General features: G+C 39.0%; 1 protein-coding gene across 2 annotated transcripts in view; it reads left to right on the forward strand.

Annotated features, from left to right (window-relative positions):
• The window catches only part of necab3 (N-terminal EF-hand calcium binding protein 3), a 59,395-nt gene that overhangs the window by 22,605 nt on the left and 14,628 nt on the right, over nt 1-22,162 (forward strand). The window contains exons 3-8 of one of the 2 annotated variants that reach the window (XM_088088636.1): nt 4,897-5,005; nt 6,812-6,837; nt 10,071-10,168; nt 12,648-12,796; nt 16,828-16,949; nt 21,221-21,300. In XM_088088636.1, the coding sequence (XP_087944762.1) occupies nt 4,897-5,005; nt 6,812-6,837; nt 10,071-10,168; nt 12,648-12,796; nt 16,828-16,949; nt 21,221-21,300 (584 nt within the window). The remainder of the gene's footprint in view (nt 1-4,896; nt 5,006-6,811; nt 6,838-10,070; nt 10,169-12,647; nt 12,797-16,827; nt 16,950-21,220; nt 21,301-22,162) is intronic. The other variant, XM_042505395.2, reaches the window with a different exon arrangement.

The raw sequence follows: 22,162 nt of genomic DNA on the forward strand, positions 1-22,162 counted from the left end.
TCATTTTGAGTGCTGACAGTAATTGCCTGTACTTAAAAGTAAATATAAGTTGGATATTGTGAAGTCAAAGCCAGGAGTAAATCTCATTCAAACAAAACAAGTTGTGAAATGTACAAAGTAACAAAAATAAATGTCAAAACAAGCAACTGATAATCTCCTGCCATATAGTAAAATGCTGTAATAATAGAGTTTGTGTATTTGTTGCGGCTATCGTCTTTCATGAGGAAGACATTTAGCCCAGAACTGTCAAAGTGAATCGAGGAGACTGCCAGTAGTCATCACGAGTCCATCAAAGTGATTATCAGAAGTGTCACTTCTCAGCAGAACTGCTGCCTGTTTGGCACCCCAAATATAGGAAGCCTTCCAAATACAACACTGTTAGAGGAAACAAAGATGTGCAGAGGGATCTTTAGCCTCAGATCTTCAAACTAACTACAGACTGCATCAAAATAAGAAACTCCAAAACCAAATAGATGTGATATTACTGCATGAATATAGCTTCCCATGAAAATTGCTGTTTTGAAATCTATCCTAAGGGCATGTACGCGAGCATTTATATCATAGAGAAATATTTGTAAAATTATATTCAGCTGTGTTTGATAAGCTAAGGATAAAACAGCTCTATAGCTTCATTACAAGCCAAGTCAATTGCTTTTATAAACCCCATTATCACAAATCACGATCTGCTTCAGAGGGCTTGACAGCGTACAACGTCCCTCTGTCCTTGAACAGTAGCTTTTTCCTTCTGACTGGATGACAGAGGTGTGGATGTTTCCAGTCATCTCCAAGCCCCCAGAATCTGCGTTGAGCTTTAAAGCCAATTTTTACAGTGGACAAACTAGAATTACAACTTCCGCGTCCATCGTGATGCCATGGGAACCCAACAAAACCTTTTCCCCTTTTTACACAGAGATCACACAACAGGGCTGCTACAAAGTCCCATATTTACACAAAACAACCGCGACATTATGCAACTTTGTGATTTTAGCATGTTAACATCGTGGAAACAAAACAGGCGTGATGTTTAACGCAACAGTGTCTGCCTTTTAGTGTAACATATCATTCATGTCAGCAGCCCTTTCTAAACAATAACAATGGCTTTACATGGCAATACAATTATTGACCGTCCCTGTTACATGACAGCTGAACTCATCCTCTGCTTGGCGGTTAAGGAGCTCCTTAATCTCATTGTTTTCCCAACTAGTGGACATTTGTGGCTGCCGTTCTTCTTCTCTGAGTTAGCTGCTAACTGCTGGAAACTGCTTGTTAAATCTCCTCTGGTGGGTGGCACACATAACATGCTGTCAAAACGGCACACCCATCTCGCCCATGATGCGGTCCTGCCGGCTGCCCCATTTATGCAAACCTTGATTTGATTACTACCTTCGCTGCTGGATTAAAGACGGGATGATTCTTTCCCCCGGTTCCATGATAGTTCCTTTTGTACACAACTGTGAGGTGCAATATTCGCCCCTTTAACAGGCAGTATAAAAGGTACTATTGTGAAAGAGATGTCTGTAAATCACTGGATATATTTTTGTTTAACATCACAAATCTCTGCAGTATGAACTTTTACATTATCTGGATTTGATCTATTCAGTCCAGCAACATTTTGTAAGTCTAGCAGAGCTGTTCTATGGACCGTGCAATGTGCTTTTTGCCATTTGAAGGTGGACTACGGAGTTTTATTAAAGCATGTGTCAGTTATTTACCTGTTAGTTTAAGATGGAGCCCCACTAACAGAATAGCCTTTACCTGAATTATTAACATAATGTTTTCCTTTTGGTCCAGGACAGTTCAGTCCATGCTTTGCAAAGCACAAAAACTAGAAACAAAAAAATTGCCCCTGTGGCACTAAAATACAAAGTCATTCACAGCTCCATCAGCAAGGAGTGGAGCATAGCTGTGTTGATCCAAATGAGTTCTTAAAACTCTGCACACCTGCTAGCAATGCCAGATTTTCTTTTGAGTGTGCAAGATGCTGATGAACTGATTCTGTAATTTCTTTTGACTTCTTTAAATGGATTTCTATGGTGGTACAATTCTGTTTTTTTTTTTTTTGTTTGTGTCTCTGACAGAGAAACAGACGCACAGAGCTAAATAGGAAACTCTTTGTGCTTTAAATCACTAAAGATATTTAAAGGCATGTCGTCACTTTGATTTTGCTCTTTAAGTGGAGGAAGATAAGGTCTAAATTGGAGGAAGATAAAAAAGACCTTTTGAAAGAGAGAAAAGAGACAAGGGCCGTGCATCGCCTCAGCCAGCACATTATGCATTCTGGTCGGAGGTAATGATGAGCGGTGTCAGAGAGGCTGCAGCTGAACAGATGGTCTTCACGCTTGCCCTTGAGTTTTCAGCTCTGCTGAGTCAGCCAAATGGAACTCCGTGGCATATTAAACTGCACCCATTTTACCTCGTCTTCGTGTAGACAGGGTCATTATTTGGGTAAATCACTCAGTGGGGTTATGAAACCAGCAGTCATTCTGCACTCAGGATGAGTTTTGATAGTTCCCTTATGGGTGCAGTAATGACATGACTGGTCTGACCCTCGATGACTAAACCGATCTGTTTGCCTGATTCAGTAAATACTTCAGTCATACTCTTTTGTGTGTATGCCATATTGGCTCCGTATTATCACCCTGACCACTTTGGTGTGTCTTTTGATCACATCAACTGACAGAGTGCTCTCCCTCCAATATACTTCTGATTGTCTATCATGGCTCAGAAATATTTTCTGCAGTCTATCTATTGGTGTGGACTCTTTTTTTTTTTTTGAGGATTAAAACATCTAGCAGTTTCTCTCTGGCAGGCTAACTGCTGACTGATCTATGCAATCTGTGCCAGTAGACAGATTGATAGTAGGCTCACAAAGGAGCACTCCTTCACAGATGACAACCGAGCTGTTTGTCTTCTGCTATTGATTTTTCTGTGCATTGTCTGTCACAACAAGCTGTGCTCCCCGTTAACTAGTTTGAGAAGTAGAAAAATCCAATCTGCTGACAATATGCAGCCTCTTCTATTTTGAAGTTTGTGGAATATTTCTGCTTATTTTTTGTAGTAGTACAATTTATACAGTTTTATTCATACAACAGAAAGTTGACATAATGTTTGACTGTTGTGTTTGAGTGCGTGCCACCAAAACAAACAGTAAAAATTAGTGGTTAAGCAATCAGTTTGACAGATATTTACAATTATTTTTGTTATTTTATACTTTAAATGTTGTCAGGGTAATTGTTTATCCAAAACAGAAATGGCATGCTTTGGTTCCATTTTGTCAAAGAGAGAATTGAGAATTCACAGCCTTTTGTATCTGTTATATCATTGTAAATCTAAAACAATTTGGTTTCACAGTTGGATGGACAAAACAAACACTTTTAGCCCTAGCAATGACCACACAGTGTAGACTTACTGCAAAATAATGGTAGAGTGAAAGAAGAATAGAAAGAAAGAATAAAGTTGAAAGGGTTAAGATGAAACCAGAGAACTCATTTATACTTAGATGCTGCTCATCAGGTTGTTAGAATAGTGTGCCGTCAAACAGAAGTACATATTGTTTCGAGAGTATTTAGAGTTGAAGCATATTGATTATTGGTACATGTGTTCTATAAAATGTAATTAAATGTAGCTGGAATATCTTAGTTGTTTTTTATATTATGCTTTATAACATTTTAATTTAGTAAAACCTAATAACATTAAACATAAGGTTCTTAAAGGTGCTAAATGCAACATTCAGAGTCTGGGCTGGGATTGTCTGCACATGGCTCTCACCTCTGAAATCGTAAGCAAACACTGAGGTGGCTGAGCCAAAATAGTGCTAGTTGAGCTGTATATTGGCAATAATCAGCCGATACAGTATATGGCAATATATTACTATATTGTCATGTTATAGCAATTTTTAAAACCTAATTTTAGGAAAACTGTCAAAGTAATAAAAACACACCACCATATGCAGAAAAAGTTTACTTTTTTATGCAGTTAGAACAGTGGGGATCTGCATTTGTATTTATCACAATGCCTGTAACATCCAACATCATAGCACTACTTTTTGTGCAATCCAAGCAAAAGAATTAAGATGTAACTATATCAATAAAAATAAATGAAAATGAAAGTACTTGCAGGGTTCTTTAGGTGACCAAATTAAGAAAATTAAAAAAAAAAAAATCGGATGTTCCAGATACTCAGCACACCATAACAAGACATGTTATTGTGATACTCAAGTGTATCGCTATTTTATTACACTCCTAAGTGCTAGCCATGCTAACAATGCTAATAACACTAATTACTTGGGGAGGGTGGGCACTATGCTTCCACAATAATGCCATCCTACCACTGTAGGATGGAACGGCGTCATTATCGGTAACCGCAATACTAGCACAGTGCAGAGAGGTAACTAGCCTGTGGGACGTGAAGGGAAGGACTTTCATGTACTAACATGCACCCACGACCAAAATCAAAGAACAGTGTGACTTCATTCTCTCAGGGTGCCATTACTCCACTATGTCTTTACATAGCAAATAACTGTTTGCTGCTTGTTCAAAATCTCACACGTAGAACGTTTAAAATATAGATATATCACCTAATACAAACGTGGATCCCATTCAAATGGAATATAAAACAGTGTGGATAGATTATCTTAGTACAATAAAAGAGGTTATTAGACACCACAAAGCCAAAACATAAACAGAAATATCAGTAATTGCATTTTATAAGTGTATTTTTCCTTATTGTTATTTAATGTTGTAAACAAGTTTTTTATGAGTGTTTTTTTTTTTTAAGATCCATGGCTGATTATTCAGACAATGATCTCAATGGAGGCAATACACGTGTCTTACATCCTCATTGTTTTTATGCAACTGTTATTTTGCAATGATAGCCTGTACTTTGTCTGTGTTTCAGATGATGGCAAGCTGTCCTTTGAGGAGTTCAATGCTTACTTTGCCGATGGGATCCTGACTACTGAAGAGCTACAGGAGCTTTTCTACTCCATAGATGGCCGACAAAATAAGTGAGATTTTTGTTATTTGAAACTGGCCCTGATTTTAATCTCTCAAGGGGAAAAATTACTGATGTTTTTTTTTTCTGTTTCCACAAGTGCCATAATAAATATGTGCCTTTCACACTTAGAAAGAAGCAGAAAAAGAAAGACTTAACAGCAAGCGCTTGGAGCTTAAAGGCACTGAAAATGTGTTCCTTTCAAGTCATCAGTTACAGGCTAAATGTCTCGCAGCTGGAGGGAGGTCTTCGAGTAAAAATGAGCCCTGCAGCCAAACTCAAGCAGGCTAAATTAATGTTTACCCCCTTCCTTTGGACATAAAATACTGTGGACAACAGCAGCCACTTCAAAACCTGCACCACAGAAATTGCAATCAAAGGAATCAGCCCGAGGGTTGCTGCTGAAACCACTGGTCTGCAGAGAATATTTAACTTACTGCAGCCACAGAGGAAAAGACCATTTCTCCCCCTGTCGTGATGTTTCATACTTTCTATGAAGCCACTGCTCTTTATTGCTTTTAGCAGATTAGGGATTTGTATGCATGAGACATTTGAAAGCTTTTACATTGTAAGACTGGAAGCCTACAATAAGTAAGTCTCTATAACTGTCAAACCACATGTATCAGCTCAGGTAAAATCATGAATTCACTCTGATTGTCTCTGCGTTGGTCTCACAAGGCACTCGCACACATAAACAAACCCACGCATACACAAGCGCATTGATGTATTGATTCATTTACTTTTGTAAGAAGTTTTCTTTTTGTGCACCTCGCCAATTAGAGTGAGTAGAGTGCCTGGCTACAATAACAACTCTGCATTTATGTTTTGTTGTGATGCCACTTCTTCCATCTGTGTGATAAATTGCTTTTGGACATAGAGGAACGCTGGGGCCGTCACTGATGTGACGCACCAGCCCTCAGACCTCTCTAACCGTGCTCCAGGCTTTGAGGCAGTTGGCATGATGTTAGCTTTGGTGTCTAATTAAAGGGCGTTCATGTTCTGAATAACAGTCCTGTTAATTGTATAATATCACATCTGAAACAAAAGCATTCCTTGGCTTTGGCGATGGTGTTGAAAGTCAGCACAGAGAATGTTCCCTCTCTGAAAACACAGAAAATGATCACTTTGGTCAATGTAATTGTAGCCTACAACAGAGATATGTGAGGTACTTATTGTCACTATTAAAATGGAAATTTACAACAGCGATTTGGGAAGAAAAGACAAGCATTGTTTTTCCCACAGACATTCTAATAACACAAACCATTAACCAGCTTCGCTTATGTTCTGTGTCTGACAGTGAGAATGAACTGTAAAATGCCATTTAAGCAACAGGGGAACTGCTAATATAATAATAGTAGCAGCTTTACCAAACTGTGATACTGACAGAATAACAGTTTAGCCTCCAATGTAATCGTGTCAGCCAGGACTGGTAAACAAAGGAGTATTGATTTCAGTTTTTACACCAGTAAAGTTCAAAGGAAAAGGCTCTTTCACAACTTTTTATTTAGAATGCTACACTATATTCATGTTTTTAATGCAGAGTGATTAAGTGCAGTTCACATAATTCCTTCGATAAACAAATATGTCAGCTTTTGTTTCACTTATTGACAAGAAAACAGGCCGTACTAACTTAAGTTTTGACGATTTTTTTTCAATGGTTTTAAGACTGGTGTCTTATGTGTCTTTTTTGGGCGAACATTGTAACATTGACACAATCTGTGTAGCAGAAATGAGAACAGCATGACTGCATGACTTTGAATTTCCCTAATTAACTTTCCAAATACTTTCCCCATTTATCTCCTCATGTTCTGCCCTGCAGCAATCTGGACACTGACAAGCTATCAGGTTGGTGGGAAAGTTGGTACTCCGCCTGACTTAATGTGTCAACTTTCATTTCCTTTAAAATTGTCTTAAAAAATTCACCAGTGATTGTTGTCTTACTTCAAAACAATAGTTTGACATTTTGGGAAATCTGCTTATTCTCTATCTTGCTGAGAGTTTAATGAGAAGATTGTCATCACTCAGCCTGGAGATAGTTAGCTTCCCTTAACTGAGCTTAACAGAAAGACAGGAAACAGATGGAGACAGCTCAACTCAACTGTAACATGTTTTTAAACTGAATGAATTAAACAAGCGTGACAAAAAAATGTTTATTTGTCAGCCTTAGAGTGAGGTTATGGTAGACAACAAGTTAGTATAGCGTGCTGTAGAATCATAATGTGTTAATAACGTGTTATAAGCTGATCTGAATGCTGGAAGGCAGAGTGAGAGCCATCACAGGGAGGTGGGCGATGCAATAATATCAGACTGTACAAAATAAGTGGACATAGCCACCATGATGTCACCCTTTGATGTGCGGATATTGTGCAGTATAAGAGAAAAAATTAAGACGACTGAGAAGTTGACGGAGGCTATATCCTTGCCGAAGCCAGCAACTAATCTGACCAGTAATAAGCTGGCACTGGTCACTGAGAGACTGATGGACAACTCACTAGTTATTGATTTGGCTAATTATTAGCTTGCAAAAGTGTTAATTCCACTCCAAGGCTAGCATCCCACTGGAGCAGCTGGTTATTAGCGAGCCAGCCCTGATGTTGACTACATGGTGCATTCAGGTGGTCAGATGATGGGTTCAGATGGTCTCAATTTGTCCCTTATACTGCGCCATATGTGGACTACCATTCTGAAGACTCAAGTTTGCATTTTGGCTGTCACATTTTTATTTTTTTTTTGGAGGCTGAAGCTACCAGTGGTATGCATTGCTTCACCTCTACCCTGACTGACAGGTCATCGTGGTAGCGACTTGTCAAGGTGGTCACATCCTAAAGTATAACCAGCTTTATTATCTAAATTACTACTCTAAATAGTTTACAAAATGGACATTATGTTGTATTAAAGAAGCCTTGGAACTAGCAGAGACCATAAACTCATTAGGAAATCTTTACTGAAGCAAGTGAGAAGTCGAGTCATCTTTGCATAGACTTGTATTCATTCAGACTTCTTTTTTGCAACCAGTGGTGTCGCCACTGCTGGCCAATAGAAAGAATGCAAGTGGCCTCACTTTTCAAACCTGGAGGCTACATCCACGTGTTGCATTCAGATGTAGCCTACAAATGAAAAGTGGCAGAAACAGTTACCGAAAAATATTTCTGTAAAAGGAAAAGCCTTGAGAAAGAAGTTCAAACTCTGGCTATTTTCTAAGCTCCATGCGGCTAGGCAATAACTTTGTGTTGTGGGTTACAAAGGGAAGTTAAAACAAGTGCTGGACATAGGCCCTTTTAATCTGATGTGGAAAAAGTGTCATGAGGGGAGGTTTCCAAAGCCATTTAACTCACTGACAAGCAGTTCTGGTATATCGGTGCCTGTAGATGCTGATAGGCAGATTTCGCAGCTGTATCCTCATTTCCATACTTTGTGCTGAGCTAAACGGCTCCTGCTGTTAGCTTCTCATTTGGTGTAAAGACTTGAAAGTGGTATCACTTGTCCTATCTAAAGCCCAGTTCAGATCAAAGGTTGGGGATGAGACGAATTAAACTTGCAACTACTTGTAAAGTACCAGTCTGAAAGGTTCTCAAAACCTGCCATTTTACGCTGATGCAACTAGATGAGACAGTTTATAGTCTTTAAAGCAGTGAATGTACCTCTTTTCTAACTTATTGCTTTTCAGGTATAAGTAGGCCTGCCTTATTTTTTTGAGCGTGTGTGTGAAATGCTCACATACAGTTAGCCGCAGTAACAATCCACCGTTCGACGGGTAGATCGACATATGTGCCAGTGGCCACAGGGATATAAATTAGACGTGAAGGTTGTTGTCAGGGAATGCCACAACATGCAAACACGCTGTTTGCTGAAAGTTTAAGTGACTTGACCAGCTAACTTTGCCACAAGCTGATTGGCTATTGCAACAGCTGATGTTCTTTACATTTTAAAGTCAGCCCACTTAAGTCGAATTTAGCTGAGACAGGCAAGTTCACACCTCTGCAACCTTTTCCTGCAACAGTTTTGTCTCGTCGCAAGGCTTAACTCTCCACAAGAAAGCAAATAGAAAGTTCATTTTCCCAAATGTCTAACTATACTTTTAAATGGTGCTCTAGATGCTCTAGATATTTTGTTTTCCAACACTTATTTTAAATATGAAAGAAAAACATGACACAGATCTATTGACCTATATTTTTATCATCTTAAAAATGCATGTGTGTATGGGATGGCCTGAATAAAGTGAAGAAATGGGGCCTGTGCTGACCTGTAAATACCAGTAGTACCCAGAATAAAACTTGATGCATAATTGATTGAATAGGAATGGCATCTTTTCCATTTGACGTCAATAGAAGTTGACTGTTTTCCATGACAGACTGTTCTACTTGTCTTAGATTTAGTTCACTTAGGTGTTTTTTTTTTTTTTGTTGCTTTTTTGACCCAGTGCTTCTGAGTGGCATACAATTCGGGTGGATAACTTAATTGAATCTAAGTAAGAGAGTGTAAAAGTTGCTGCTGATCCGTTAACCTTGGATCTTTGTGTCGTATCAAGTGCACTCTTCGGTTATAGTTAAATTAGGTTTTCTTCTTACCAAAAACTAATTAAGATTGAAGTCTTTCTCTGCATAACAGATCTGGTTTGAAGCATTTTCCCCACACGTCCTTTTACTTTTTCAACAAATTGTTTTCTCAGTGTTTTTTCCCACTCTATCATCTGTGACACAAAGTGTTTATGTAGTTGTTTCTATATCATTTGGTTATATCTGGTATCAAATCAATCTTCATGGCTTCTTGGATGAGCCATTGTTATGACACTAATGGAAAACAGTGATGATTAATACAACACAGTATCAGTTTTGTGACATTGGGAGCATTAAGTGTTATTGACTCACAGGCATGTAAACAACAAATGCTTCCAATTCAACATGCGCATAAAACTAAACATACATTTTTTTAACCATATCAAAACTGTCCTCATGTTTGTCTTTTAATTAGAATTTGCCAGGGCAACATTTCAGAGTTTGTCTCCAAACTTTCAGGAGTCAAAATAAACCTTTGACTGTTCTGACATTGCTGACAGAATGTTTCCTATTTCCTATTAGATTATTTTTCTCAGCACCTGGGGGAGTATCTCAGTGTACTTTCAGCTCTGGAGAGCCTGAATATTGCCATTTTAAAGGCAATGGATAAAACTAAAGAGGTAAGTTTATTTTCATGTGATTTTGCCTTAAATCAAGTTTCTATAATGCAAGATCCTCATGCTGAAGACAAGTAGGTGTTCCAACCAACAGGTCCTCCAAACCCCAAGGCTAAATCTGCATGGGTCATTTGTTCCTATACCCTATAATACAGCCCACAGGAGCATTTTCAAAATTGATGTAATGGTAGGAGATCAACACAAATATGACATATGACCGTTTATAGCTGTAGTTTTAAACACATGGTTAACATTGTGAAACAGTTGTGGTTATGTTTAGACACCACAATACTTACTTTAAGTAAAAGATTGTGGTTTCTGTTAAAGAATTTTATGTTTGTGACGTAAATAACGCTAACTATTTGATGGCGGGTTTCCATTGACGATCAAATTGCAAATACAAAATACCCCTAATGGAAACAAGTCAATTTTGAAAAAAACCTGTTTATTGCAAAAAAACCTGGTATTTCAGGCGAAACTGCAATGGAAACACTCGTTTTGGTTTTATTGCTTATATGATGCGCAACACCGGGTGAACAGACAACATGGCTTGGTATGTGTGGACGGAGGAAGAGACTGAGATCCTAATTAATCTTATACGAGACAAAGAAATTACGCCGATATTAGATGGCTTTATTGAATGGCTGCAATAGAAATAAACCTGCCAATGTTCTGGACATCCATCGCCGTGCTTCTTGGAATGTGATAGCGATAGAAAAGTTGCGCAACATCGCAAGAGAAGTAGCATAATATTACTCAGTGGAAACGCAGTCATCTCGCAATTGTGTTTTATTGAAATTTTGAGAATGCTGCTTAAGTTTTGCACAAATCTGTAATGGAAACCCACCGGTTGTCATGCACACATAGACTCAATGCTGCATCAAGTCTCCCAAAAGTGGTGGGTTAACAAAATAGAAATGAAAAAACACTTCGGCTACATTGTTGGAATAACGCTTATTTACTTTATTAGCCTACATGAGATACCACTCTCATTTCTGTAGGCTACAGTAAATATGAAGCGACAGCCAGGAGACAATTAGCTTAACTTAGCACACAGGCTGCTAACAGTGGGAACCATCTAGCCTCGCTCTGTCCAGTGATAAGATAAAACCAGGGTGTGTGTGTCTCGCCCCGTTTGTAGCCTTTGTGCTAAGCTAAGCTGACAGGCTGAGTTAGCCTGGTAGGCTGTGATTATGAGAGTGGAATTCATCTTCTCATTTAACACTCAACAAGGAAGCGAATAAGCGAATTTCCCAAAAATTTAAATAGTAAAATGGACCCGCACTTGCATAGCGACTTTTTAGTCGTACAATCCCTCAAAGCGCTTTCACATCCACCCACACACATACACACACATGTTCACACATTGGTGGCTGAGGCGACATTCACACACAGATACTGATGGAACAGCTGTCGGAACCAATTTGGGGTTCAGTATCATGTCCATGTATGCTGCCACGTGCGGACTAACTAAGATCAAACCATTGATCTTCCGATTTGTGGATGATCGGCACTCCATCCTGAGCCACAGCCGCCCACAAATGTAGAACTATTCATCAAAAAAACAAACAGAAAATATCTGTCACTATTGGTCCAGAGTGTGAGATATTCATTAAAAAATATTTTCTCTAATATCTGCTAATGTGGAAATGTTAGACTTGTCAGCTCTGGATTTTGACAATCCATGAATTTGAATCTACTGCAGAATTCACTTTATATTCCAAATGTTCCAGTGTGTGTTACAAAACCCCCAAAGAAGCCTCACATTTTTGCTCCCCAGTCAATACATTGTTTAATTGCAGTTGACAAGATATTTTGAAACCGCCTCAGGACTTTTTTAGGATAACAACCTCAAATCAGGGATTTGAATTCTAAAACAGAAAACAGCAATGCTTGTTAAACGAGAAGAGGAGAGGAGATGTGTGCTGAATAATTATGCATCCTGTCTTAATTAGATCACCTTGTTCCTCTGTTCTGGCTCTTCTTTAAAGCTGTCGGAGTGGGGGAACTCCATGGAGGATTGTGCAATCGCTAGTTAGCAGCTGTGGTCTGTCACGGAGTGCTGTGGACTGCTAATCCCATGATGCATTTTCATTGGAGGCTACTTGTTATTATAAGTTTGGACAAAGCGCTACTGCACTGTTAGTTCATTAGCACATTGCCTGAATAAGACTCCTCTGAGAGTGCATAATCGCATTCGTGTTTGGGGACTCGAGCAGCAATTATGTCTCCTATTAAACTTCTTTCACCTTAGAATTTGGATATGTGGCGCTAAATAATGCATGTGTTAAGAGAATTAATTACCCCATATAATTGCCGCTGTCACACATTTCACAAGTGTCTGTTGTTGTTCTGCAGAAGCTATCAAAACATCTCTCTCCATCTCTGCGGTCTGTCTTATCTTGGAGATGCTTTTGCTGTCTTGTTGCTTTGAGCTTTGTGTGCTCCAACCTCTCCTTCTGTGTGTCACTCTGTCTCTCAGGAGTACCAGGGTTCCAGTGTGTTGGGCCAGTTTGTCACCAGGTTCATGCTAAGAGAGACATCCAGTCAGCTGCTGTCTTTACAGAGGTCCCTGCAATGTGCCATGGAGGCTGTGGAGGAGCAGAGCAGCCCTGCCCCGTCAGTACTGCAGTATGACACTCTCTGCATTGTGTGTTATTTGTACAGATTCCAAGACATTTCTCTATGCTGTGGCCTTGAACAATACTTACTCTAAACACCCTGCACTGAAATGCGGTAGTGAAATGAAGAGGATTCTTCGTGTTAGCTGGCAAGATTCTGATTGGCCGGCAGGTCTCAAGGTTACAATTATGTATCTGGCCAAAAAATGACTTCTGTTTACACTCAGTGCCATATCAGGATGTTGTGTTATATTCTTGTGGTTATTGTTGCCAATGCTGACTTTCTGGCTTGAGCGACCATTCAGACCCTCATAACATATGTATTTTAAAAAAGCAACTTGTGCCTAATTTAGCGGCAAATTCAGACAATAAGAAAAATGGAGATATATTGTTATTCATTCCCATGCATGCTGTTCAGAGTAATCGCAGTCCCTGGCTCTTCAGTCAGCAGTGCGGGTCTCTCCTCCTCCGTGTAGTAGGTCTGAGACAGAGGGGAGGAGACGTCACGCTGCTCACCTGGGTTTTTTTTTTTGGATTAACCGTGAGAAAGTGATGCACAGTATAAACCCCACAGCAATCATGTCATTCAAATGGAGTTTTCCATTGATCTAATTTAGCCCAAGTTTTAAGGCTTCCATTAATGCACAATGATATCACCAATATGCAAATGAGTGTATAACGTCATCTGGTTGCCAGAACAATATTTAGTATGTCCCAATACACATTACCTCACATGCAGTATACCAAAAATGTCACGATGTTCAATGCATCCAGTTGCATTTTGCAGTATGCAAGCCAGGATGCTTTTCTGGCTATTCTGACCTACAATCCTCTGCACAGTGGAAGATGCGTCACATCAGCTGAGCTGCAGATAGTTGACAAGTCATTGACAGCTGACAGAGGCAGCAATGAATATTATCAATCAAAACATTCTATAATGGGTGGTTATAACATAAAACTGAAAACCATATACATTTGAAACTAACCTCAGCAGAGCTGTCAGAGTTGACCTCTGTCTCTTGCGGCCTCAATGAATGGCGCTTTGTTGTATCTCCAAGGTATTATTATGTGGTAACCTTAAGATCTGCTGTGCTGAAGATCACATACTGATGTGATACTGATCACACTGATTACAATTCAGTATATTGCGATACTAGAAGCAAAGCATTACATTGTGTTTTTTAAAAATAAAAAAAAATAAAAAAATAAAAAAAATCTTATTCTAGGAAAACAGTCAGTGCTAGTGTTACATGCTTATGACTCTGCCTGCTTCATAGGCATGTGTGATTTGTTTTTATGCTTGAGATATGTTGTTACATTGGACTGGAAAAGATGAATGACTGAATATACAGTCAATTACAACACTAAGGGATTTAGCAGTCTGTTGTTTAAACACAACACAAAATAAAACACTGCAATGGATCTTTGTATGTAAACTATTAATCAAAAATGTACAGTTTTTTTTGAGACAAATACAGTATCAGTGAAACACAATAATGCACTGTGCAAGTGTATCAATATTTTTCTAGGACACAACACAGTGCCCAGATACTTGAACAACAATGTTGGTGAAGAATGACACCCCACAAACTGCAGTAACATTTCCTTTGCTTTTAGGGCTTGCATTATACTGTGCTATACTGCTCTACTTAATATTCTAATATTTCTTACCACTCTAGCATAAAGAACACAAGCCTGCAGGCTGAAAGTTTGGGGAAAAGACAAATTAACCTCCTAATACTAAATAGGTGCGTTTTATTTTTCTATACCACATTGTCCAAATTGCTCCAGGAAAGCATTCCTGCAGTATGGTGCACAGCCGCATGACCTCTGTGCTATTAAAAATGAAAATTGTCAGTGCAGACAGCATCAGTGTAAGCAGCAGAAAAATTCTACTAATCAGTGCAACTTCATAGGCCTTTCTTCTAAAGTATGTCTTCAGCACAAAACGTAGAACTGGCCACATTCTCACAGTATTTCAAACAGTTGCCTCACTAATAGCCAGACTGCTTGAAATTCAATATTACTGTAAGAGAGCCTAACGCTTTCATTAAATGTAAATTTAGTTCATAGAATAAAAACACATCTAAATTGCTGTTTGGGTATCGGTGAACCAATGTGCCTGAGCGTAAAATGCAAAGCAAAAAAACTTTTACTTTATGTTTTTCTCTATACATTGTCGTTCATCAAAGACCTTGACTTCAGCATTTCTTTGATGCACCACCTATTAAAGAAAGTCAATGCAGAAGATGCTTTGAGAGACAATCCGTCAAGGACGATTAATGAGAACAAATCTATCTTACCGCAGGTCAATATCATGACAAATGGCTTTCAAACGCTTTCAACTGACTGTTAACTCTTTAAATAACGAGGATGCCTTACCCCACGTATCGTGGCTACCAAATTTAGTCGCAGAGCTTAGGTTGTCTGCTACACTGCATGTGTCGGGGCTCAGCAGAGCTCGCTTCTCCCCCTCTGGGTGCCACACTGGTATTATTGGAAATAATGGAGTGATTATAGCCAAGGTGAATTATTGAGAGGGGACTAGGGGAGGCGAAGGGGGAGCAGGAGGAGAAAGGATGATATGGGTGGCATTGAAATACAGAACAAGTGAGTCACAGAGATAGAAAAGCAAAGAAAGATGAATACAAAAATTAAGTGAATGGCAAAGAACGTGAAGATGAATAGAATAAAAGAGAAAGAGAAAGAGGGGGCGTTGTATAAAAGGACATGATGAAGATCTTTTGGGTCATGAATAACTCTTTTATGATTGTGCAAACAGGTAGAGATTTGGGGATGTGAAAGAGGGAGTGTGTGAGCGCTGGTAGAGGCTGAATTAGAGACATATTTAGTTGGCAACACACCGCTTATTTCTCTCTCCTCTGCTTCCCTGCAGTGGATTTATGGCTGTTGCAGTGGCCTTTGGGCTCCAGGCTGTTCTCAGCATGAGAACCTCCTAGCAATGCGCTCCCTCTGCGTTGTCAGTGTGAAGCTGCACACACACACACACACACACACACTAACGCACTCACTCACACAATAACATGCACACACAGACACAAAAGGAGGGAGAGAGAGGCACACACACACTAACAAGAACAAATAAATGTTTGTGCGTGACACAGAAGCAAGTGAAGTCACAGTATCCACACAAACACACACACACACGCACAGACACACACAATGGGAGTGTGTGTCTCAAGTGTCACACATAAGCACACAAAGTGCTTGATGTCCTGCCCTTGACACTATGAATGTTCAGACAGCAGATTAAAGTGTACGTGTGTGTGTGTGTGTGTGTCTGTGTCTACTTGGAATATAGTGGAGACACTCACTTAGCCAGCAGAGTGAGGACATTTTCAGAAAGTGAGGACATTTTGGCCTGTCCTGATTTCTTCAAAGGCCCTTTTAAAGCTTTACCTGGTTTTATAGTTCAGGTTGAAATAAGGGTTTGGGTTAGGCATTTACTCGTGATGGTAAAGGTTAGGGTAAGGGGCTTGGTAATGCATTATGTCAAGAAGGGTCCTCACAAAGATAGCAGTACAAGAATGTATGTGTATAAGTGTGTAAGTGCGAGGGCCGACTCTTCTTGACACCCAGCATGTGGGTTAATAAGCACTGGTGTGTATCCGTCCCTTCTCAAAATGTTTTCACCTCTATTCTGGACACTTGCTGTTTAGCCCTGGTTCTTACATGGTATCTTTGCACTATTGACGCTCTTTCTCTCTCTCTCGTTCTCTCTCCCTTTCGCTCTCAGACATTAACCTAGCTCAGTTTCTGATTTATATCAATAATTAATGCATCCTTCCTTACCTCTCTCTCTGCTTCTCTCAGTCTTCCTCTTGCACCCTCACTCCCTATCTTCTCTCTTTCCTCCCTTAGCTCAATTCCATGTCCTCTTCCTTATACCCCCATGTGGATACCTCTGTCTGCCATATCTTCAATTTCTGTTTTTTTTTTTCTTCTCCCCACACCCCTTTGACAGTTGCTGTCTTTCTCTCTGATGTTTTTCTCCCTGGGTCTCCACCGCTGTCATGGCAGGAGAGAGGCAAAGGCACCAGAGCTGACAGCAGTACAGGGGAATGGCAGGCGGTGTGGTCGCAGGATCCATAATAACCTGTGCATGTCCCCTTCAGATCCCTGCTCCCGCATCCTGTCCACAGGTAGGAATATCTTATTATATTAAAAGAGCTTTGTCATTGTTATTGACCCTGTTCTGAATGAATGAATGAATCCCATAACACGAAAATTGAACATTTCCCCCTACATTATACACTTATTCAGTGACCAAAAACCATATTAATCTCTAAATACTCTCTGTCTTCCCCACTCTTTTTGTGGCCCTGAACCACAAGCCCATTGGTTTCTCCTGAAGATGTATTTTTTAAAAAAGGGTAGACATTCATGCATTTTATGAAATGGCGAAATAATTTTCTGGTAATTTTAGTTTGTAGCAAATATTTCTCAAACAGGAATAAATAGTGAATTTGCTGCAGACTATTTTCTTGTGAAAATTGATGGCAGCAGAATGATTTATGTGGAATTGACACAAAATAAACTGCAGTGCACCTTCTCTTCATGAAGCAAAAACATATCACCAGGGCAACTGTGTTTTTCTCATTGATATATTTTAAACTCCACCTGATATTGAATTGCATTTCTTTGTCTGCAACAACATTATACATCCCCTATCTCTTGTTTTCCTTTGAGAAAAAAAAGTGAAACCAGAATTTGCTTTAATGTGACAAATGTGTTTTTTTTCCCATTTCAATACAGCCAATCAAATCTTGTATCAAGCAGTGACGCCAGCAATCTATCATTGGCAGAGAGCAGACGGTCACACTGACCAGACAGCAGCCTACACAACACAAGAGCCACAGACTTTGAACAGCCCACACCAGTTTTCCTGTGAAAGTCTCCTCCTTATCTAACTTACAAACACAAACACACATCTTGTCCTGCAGCTTTGCTTGTTGACTGAGCCTCCAACCAACATTCACTGGGGAGAAGTTCAATGCTAATATCAGTTTGCGGGCTAGATGCCTTATTAGCCGCCCAGCATGTTAAAGGAATACTTAAGCACTCCTGTGAGCAGCATGTGCTGTCAATATACCTGAGATGCTGATGTATCTGCCCAGGATATTTAGTTAGGCAACAGCGCAAGTTTGATTTTTTTCTTCATTCAGACACCAACACGCTCCTTCGACAGGCTGAGAAAAAACAAAAAAAGCATTTCTTATATTTCCCTGATGTCCTTGATTATGTGCTTTGATTAATAAAAATAACCATTTACAATACATTTCTAATCATGTTTATAATATTTAGACTACATAAAGTGAAGAATAATGTGATTTCAGTTGGATAAATACTTCTTGGACAACAATACTGCCCTACAAATGCCAAAGATCTTAACTTACCAGAGTGAAAAACTGAGAGAAAATGACTTCAAAGGGTTTTTGTGTTTCAGTGAATCGTGGTCATAATATTGGAAATGTGAAAGTTCTTTGTTTTTTAATTTCTCTACGTAAAAACCTTGAGCTTACCTTGACCTATGACTGTTATTTGGAAGTCAAGGTCAAGGCAAACTTGATTATCGCTGAAAGGCAATTCATTGCACAGCCAGCAGTAAAATAGATACAAACAACTATGCACAACAACACACCGGTCACAACACGTCTACAGTGAAACAAAGAATCCCATTATACTGTTGAGGAGAAAAATAGTGGCAGGGAGAAATTAATTTTTAAGTCTTTTTAAGGTGCTCTGCCTCTGCATCATCTTTAATATAATACAGAGTTATGCCAAAGCCAAAGGCATCAAGTTCCATCGGATCTCTCACTTTGTTGTTGCATACAGCGAGCAATACATTGCATGATAATAATTATGGCCTTGACAGAATTTTGTGATATATGAAGGAAACTATCCACTTAATATAAAATGAATAAGAAGAAATCAGTCAATATTTAGGGTGTTTAAAATTGGATAAATGACTATTTGAACTGAATGAAAACAATACCTTTAAAATATTAGTTTAGCAACACCAAAAAAATGACTTTATGCATAGGCAAACAAATCTTTTTTCTAAGTGCACTGACACAAAACCTATGAACCTTAAATGGAGTTCCTGGATTTTGCCGTGGTTTCTCCAGAACTTCTCATAGTTAAAGCAAAAGGAACTCATTATTAGAAAACAAACAACAAACAAACAAAACAACAGGAGACAGGAGATATTTGTCACATGACAGAGCAGACCTTTATTGTCCCAAAAATGACAAAAAAGCAATTAAAGTCTTTTGCGTTTGCAGAGCAGAATAAAGCTCCATAGCAAAATGGGATGAGCGATTTCAGGTTTGTCCTTGACTTGTAAATTTGTGCAGCATTATATCAAAATCTGTTTACTTGGTAAAATTACACCACACTATAAATCAACATTTCAAACATCATGATAATTAGTTCAACATTCCTACCAAAGCATATCAATGATGAAATGTACTTCTTATTGTTATCCTTTGGGGGAATTGTAGTCATTGACTATTCCCATAACTGTCATTGCATGTACATTGTGTATAATTAGAGCTGGCTGTTAGCTCTCTCTGAGGGCATTTTTCTCTTACAAAGATCGTATTGACATAGAGAAAATACTTTCATGTTCAGCCTCATTTATTTCCTCCTTTACTTGTTTTAATAGACTGCAAAACAGATACATTGTCCCACAAGGAAAAGGAATAAACCCTGGAGGTCAAAAACTTTTTGAAAAAAGAAATTGGCATGTGACTGCATCAGGAGTTGGATTTGTTCTTGTAAGAAGCCTGGGCCTAATTTAGATGATACAGTACATCAGTACATCCTATAGGCAAATGCTTTTTAGATTCTTTCGCAGTAATGATTTTTTTCTGAATTCTTAGATTGTTATGAAAAGGGAATTGATATACCATTATGTTTTTTTACCATTTCTACCAGGAGGCATTCTCACATAAAAACCACTTGTGCATTGTCCTCTGTGTGTTTTTGCCCTTGTCAGCTGATGATACCGTCTGTTTGGACATGGCTGAATGGGGTCTCTTGACATTCATCAAATGATTAAACAAAGAAAGAAAACTCAGCTGTATTTCAGCTCTGCAGGATCAGTACTATACAACAGTGATTGCTGTACATAATTCTGCTACTGCATTTCCTGAAAACCAGTCAGAAGTATAATTCAAAAGCTCTCTTACACCTAAAATGCAGAATAGGTAGATTTCCACCGACTTCCTTAATTACTGAGATGGCCCGCCCAAAAATTGATATAATATTGCCACTGTAATGGTCACAGGCATGTTGTGATTGTCATTAAATGGTTGCAGCTCTGCTGTAAAACTACCTTTTTAGATTTAGGCAACAAAATTGTGTGGTGATGTGTTGGAAAAATACCATCCTTTAGCATTAAATAAGTTCCTTTGCTACTAAAGTAACATTATGTGAGTCATGTGACATACGTCATTCATAGTAGCATGCTAGGCTATGTTGTTATTAAAAAAAAAGTCCATGTTGACTTTGAGATGTGAACACTGGTCTCTTTTGTCAAAGTCCACCATCCCACCCACTTTATAGTATCAATATTAAGCTGCATTTCATTCAAAGTCTGAGGTTGAATTCCCCAGTTGAAATTTTCGAACTTGAAATGAATGACTGAATAAATGAATTTTTTGACTTCCACCTTCCAAGCGTTCCTGGTGCACAACACCAAACATAAAGAAAAAACATGACAGACAGTGACGAACTGGTGTTTTTGTGGCTAGTCCATGGACAACTGCACCGTCAGTGGGGCCGCCTTCCTGCCTCTGCCCCTATAATAACTACTACACCCACTGGAGGTCATCGCCTTACAATTAACATAAGTTAGTTAGTTAGTTAGTTAGTTAGTAGTTTGTGATAAGCTGCTTGCACAGTCTACCTATGAGGTCGTTTTTATGGTGACAGCGTGCTGAGTACAAGCCCCTCTGGAACAGCGCCAAGCTATGACGCCAATTTTACATAGTTGCCAAAAGTACATTTCAGTGCCGTATGATGCCATTCTGCCCAAAAAGACATTTTCCCATTGAATTACATTGTGAAATCAAACAATACATGTTTTGAGCATCCCATTCCCCATGAAATGACTCTAAAGTCTAGAAGAGCCAGACAATTAAATAATTTTTATCCTTATTCGTTAGCCAAGCACAAAACTAGATGCATCCTATGATGCGAAGGGTCCAGGTAATGTCATATCATGGAAATTGAGGTGTTTTTGAATAATTTGCCATTGAGTAACTGTCATTGGAGTGAGCAAGGCCCCATGTCTAAACCTATATCCAGTTCTCTTGACAACCATAGCTGAGAAATGCACAATGAAACTGGGACACAGATTTAAGTTGTTTTGGGTCATTCTGATGATTGAGTATTGTGTTGTCTCCAGGTGTGTGCATGGAAGATGGAGAGAACTGGTGCTCTCAGATCAACAGGCTGCAGCTACTGCTGGATAAACTGGAGTGTCAGGTATGAAACAGTTCCTTCTGTATATTTTCAAGTGGAACACAAATTTAATCTGAAAGGTTAAGAAAATATAAGTATAGAGCTTTTATATTTTTGACCCTCTGGTCTCCCATAGATTAAATGAATGCATACCCTTCCCATGAATACCAGCAGCCATCAACATTAACTGTATTTACTTTGTTGCACAGGTAATGGAATCAGTTTAATAAAAAAAAACACAGGCTGTGCGTGGGCTATTTATTAGGCTGTCACAGGCCTGCCACCTCGTTTTAAAAAACATATTCATTATTAAATAAACTGTGACAAAATATGCTGAGAATATGCAAAATAGTAACACCTAATGCATTAGCTTTTCAAACATGAATATTAATGTGTTGAGAATAATGGGAAGTAAACACTGCACCCTGCAGACTGGGCACATTTTCATACCTGTAAACCTGCCTGAACGGCTGCTTTTGTACAATTGCATGATTATTTAGGACACAAGGACTTCACTTGAGTGGCTCAATGTTCTGGTTTCATTACAAAGTCTGGGACAAGGTGTCATCTTAGTGCTTGAAGGGTTTCGGCTGTGATTCTTGAAGGCGACAGCCTGCTTAAACAGATCGTTTGGGTGTTTTTAGTCATTTAGGTCTGTTATTAACTGTCTGTATTATGTCATTTACTGTATATTTCTATTTAACTTAAGCATATGCAGCATAATACAGAGCACGTTTTTGTGCATTTGTGATGATATGAAATCGCAAAGGGTGCACTCAGCCTTTAGAAAACGATGCTTTTCTAAGACTTCTGTCTGTCAAACACAAAGCACAGTCACCTCTCTACCTTTCATTTCTCATTCTGTGTCCTGTGACCCATTCTTGCC

This window comes from Plectropomus leopardus, chromosome 2 (genome assembly GCF_026936395.1).
Source record: "Plectropomus leopardus strain MGB_pleo_1.0 chromosome 2, ASM2693639v1, whole genome shotgun sequence".
Classification (NCBI taxonomy): Eukaryota; Metazoa; Chordata; class Actinopteri; order Perciformes; family Serranidae; genus Plectropomus; species Plectropomus leopardus.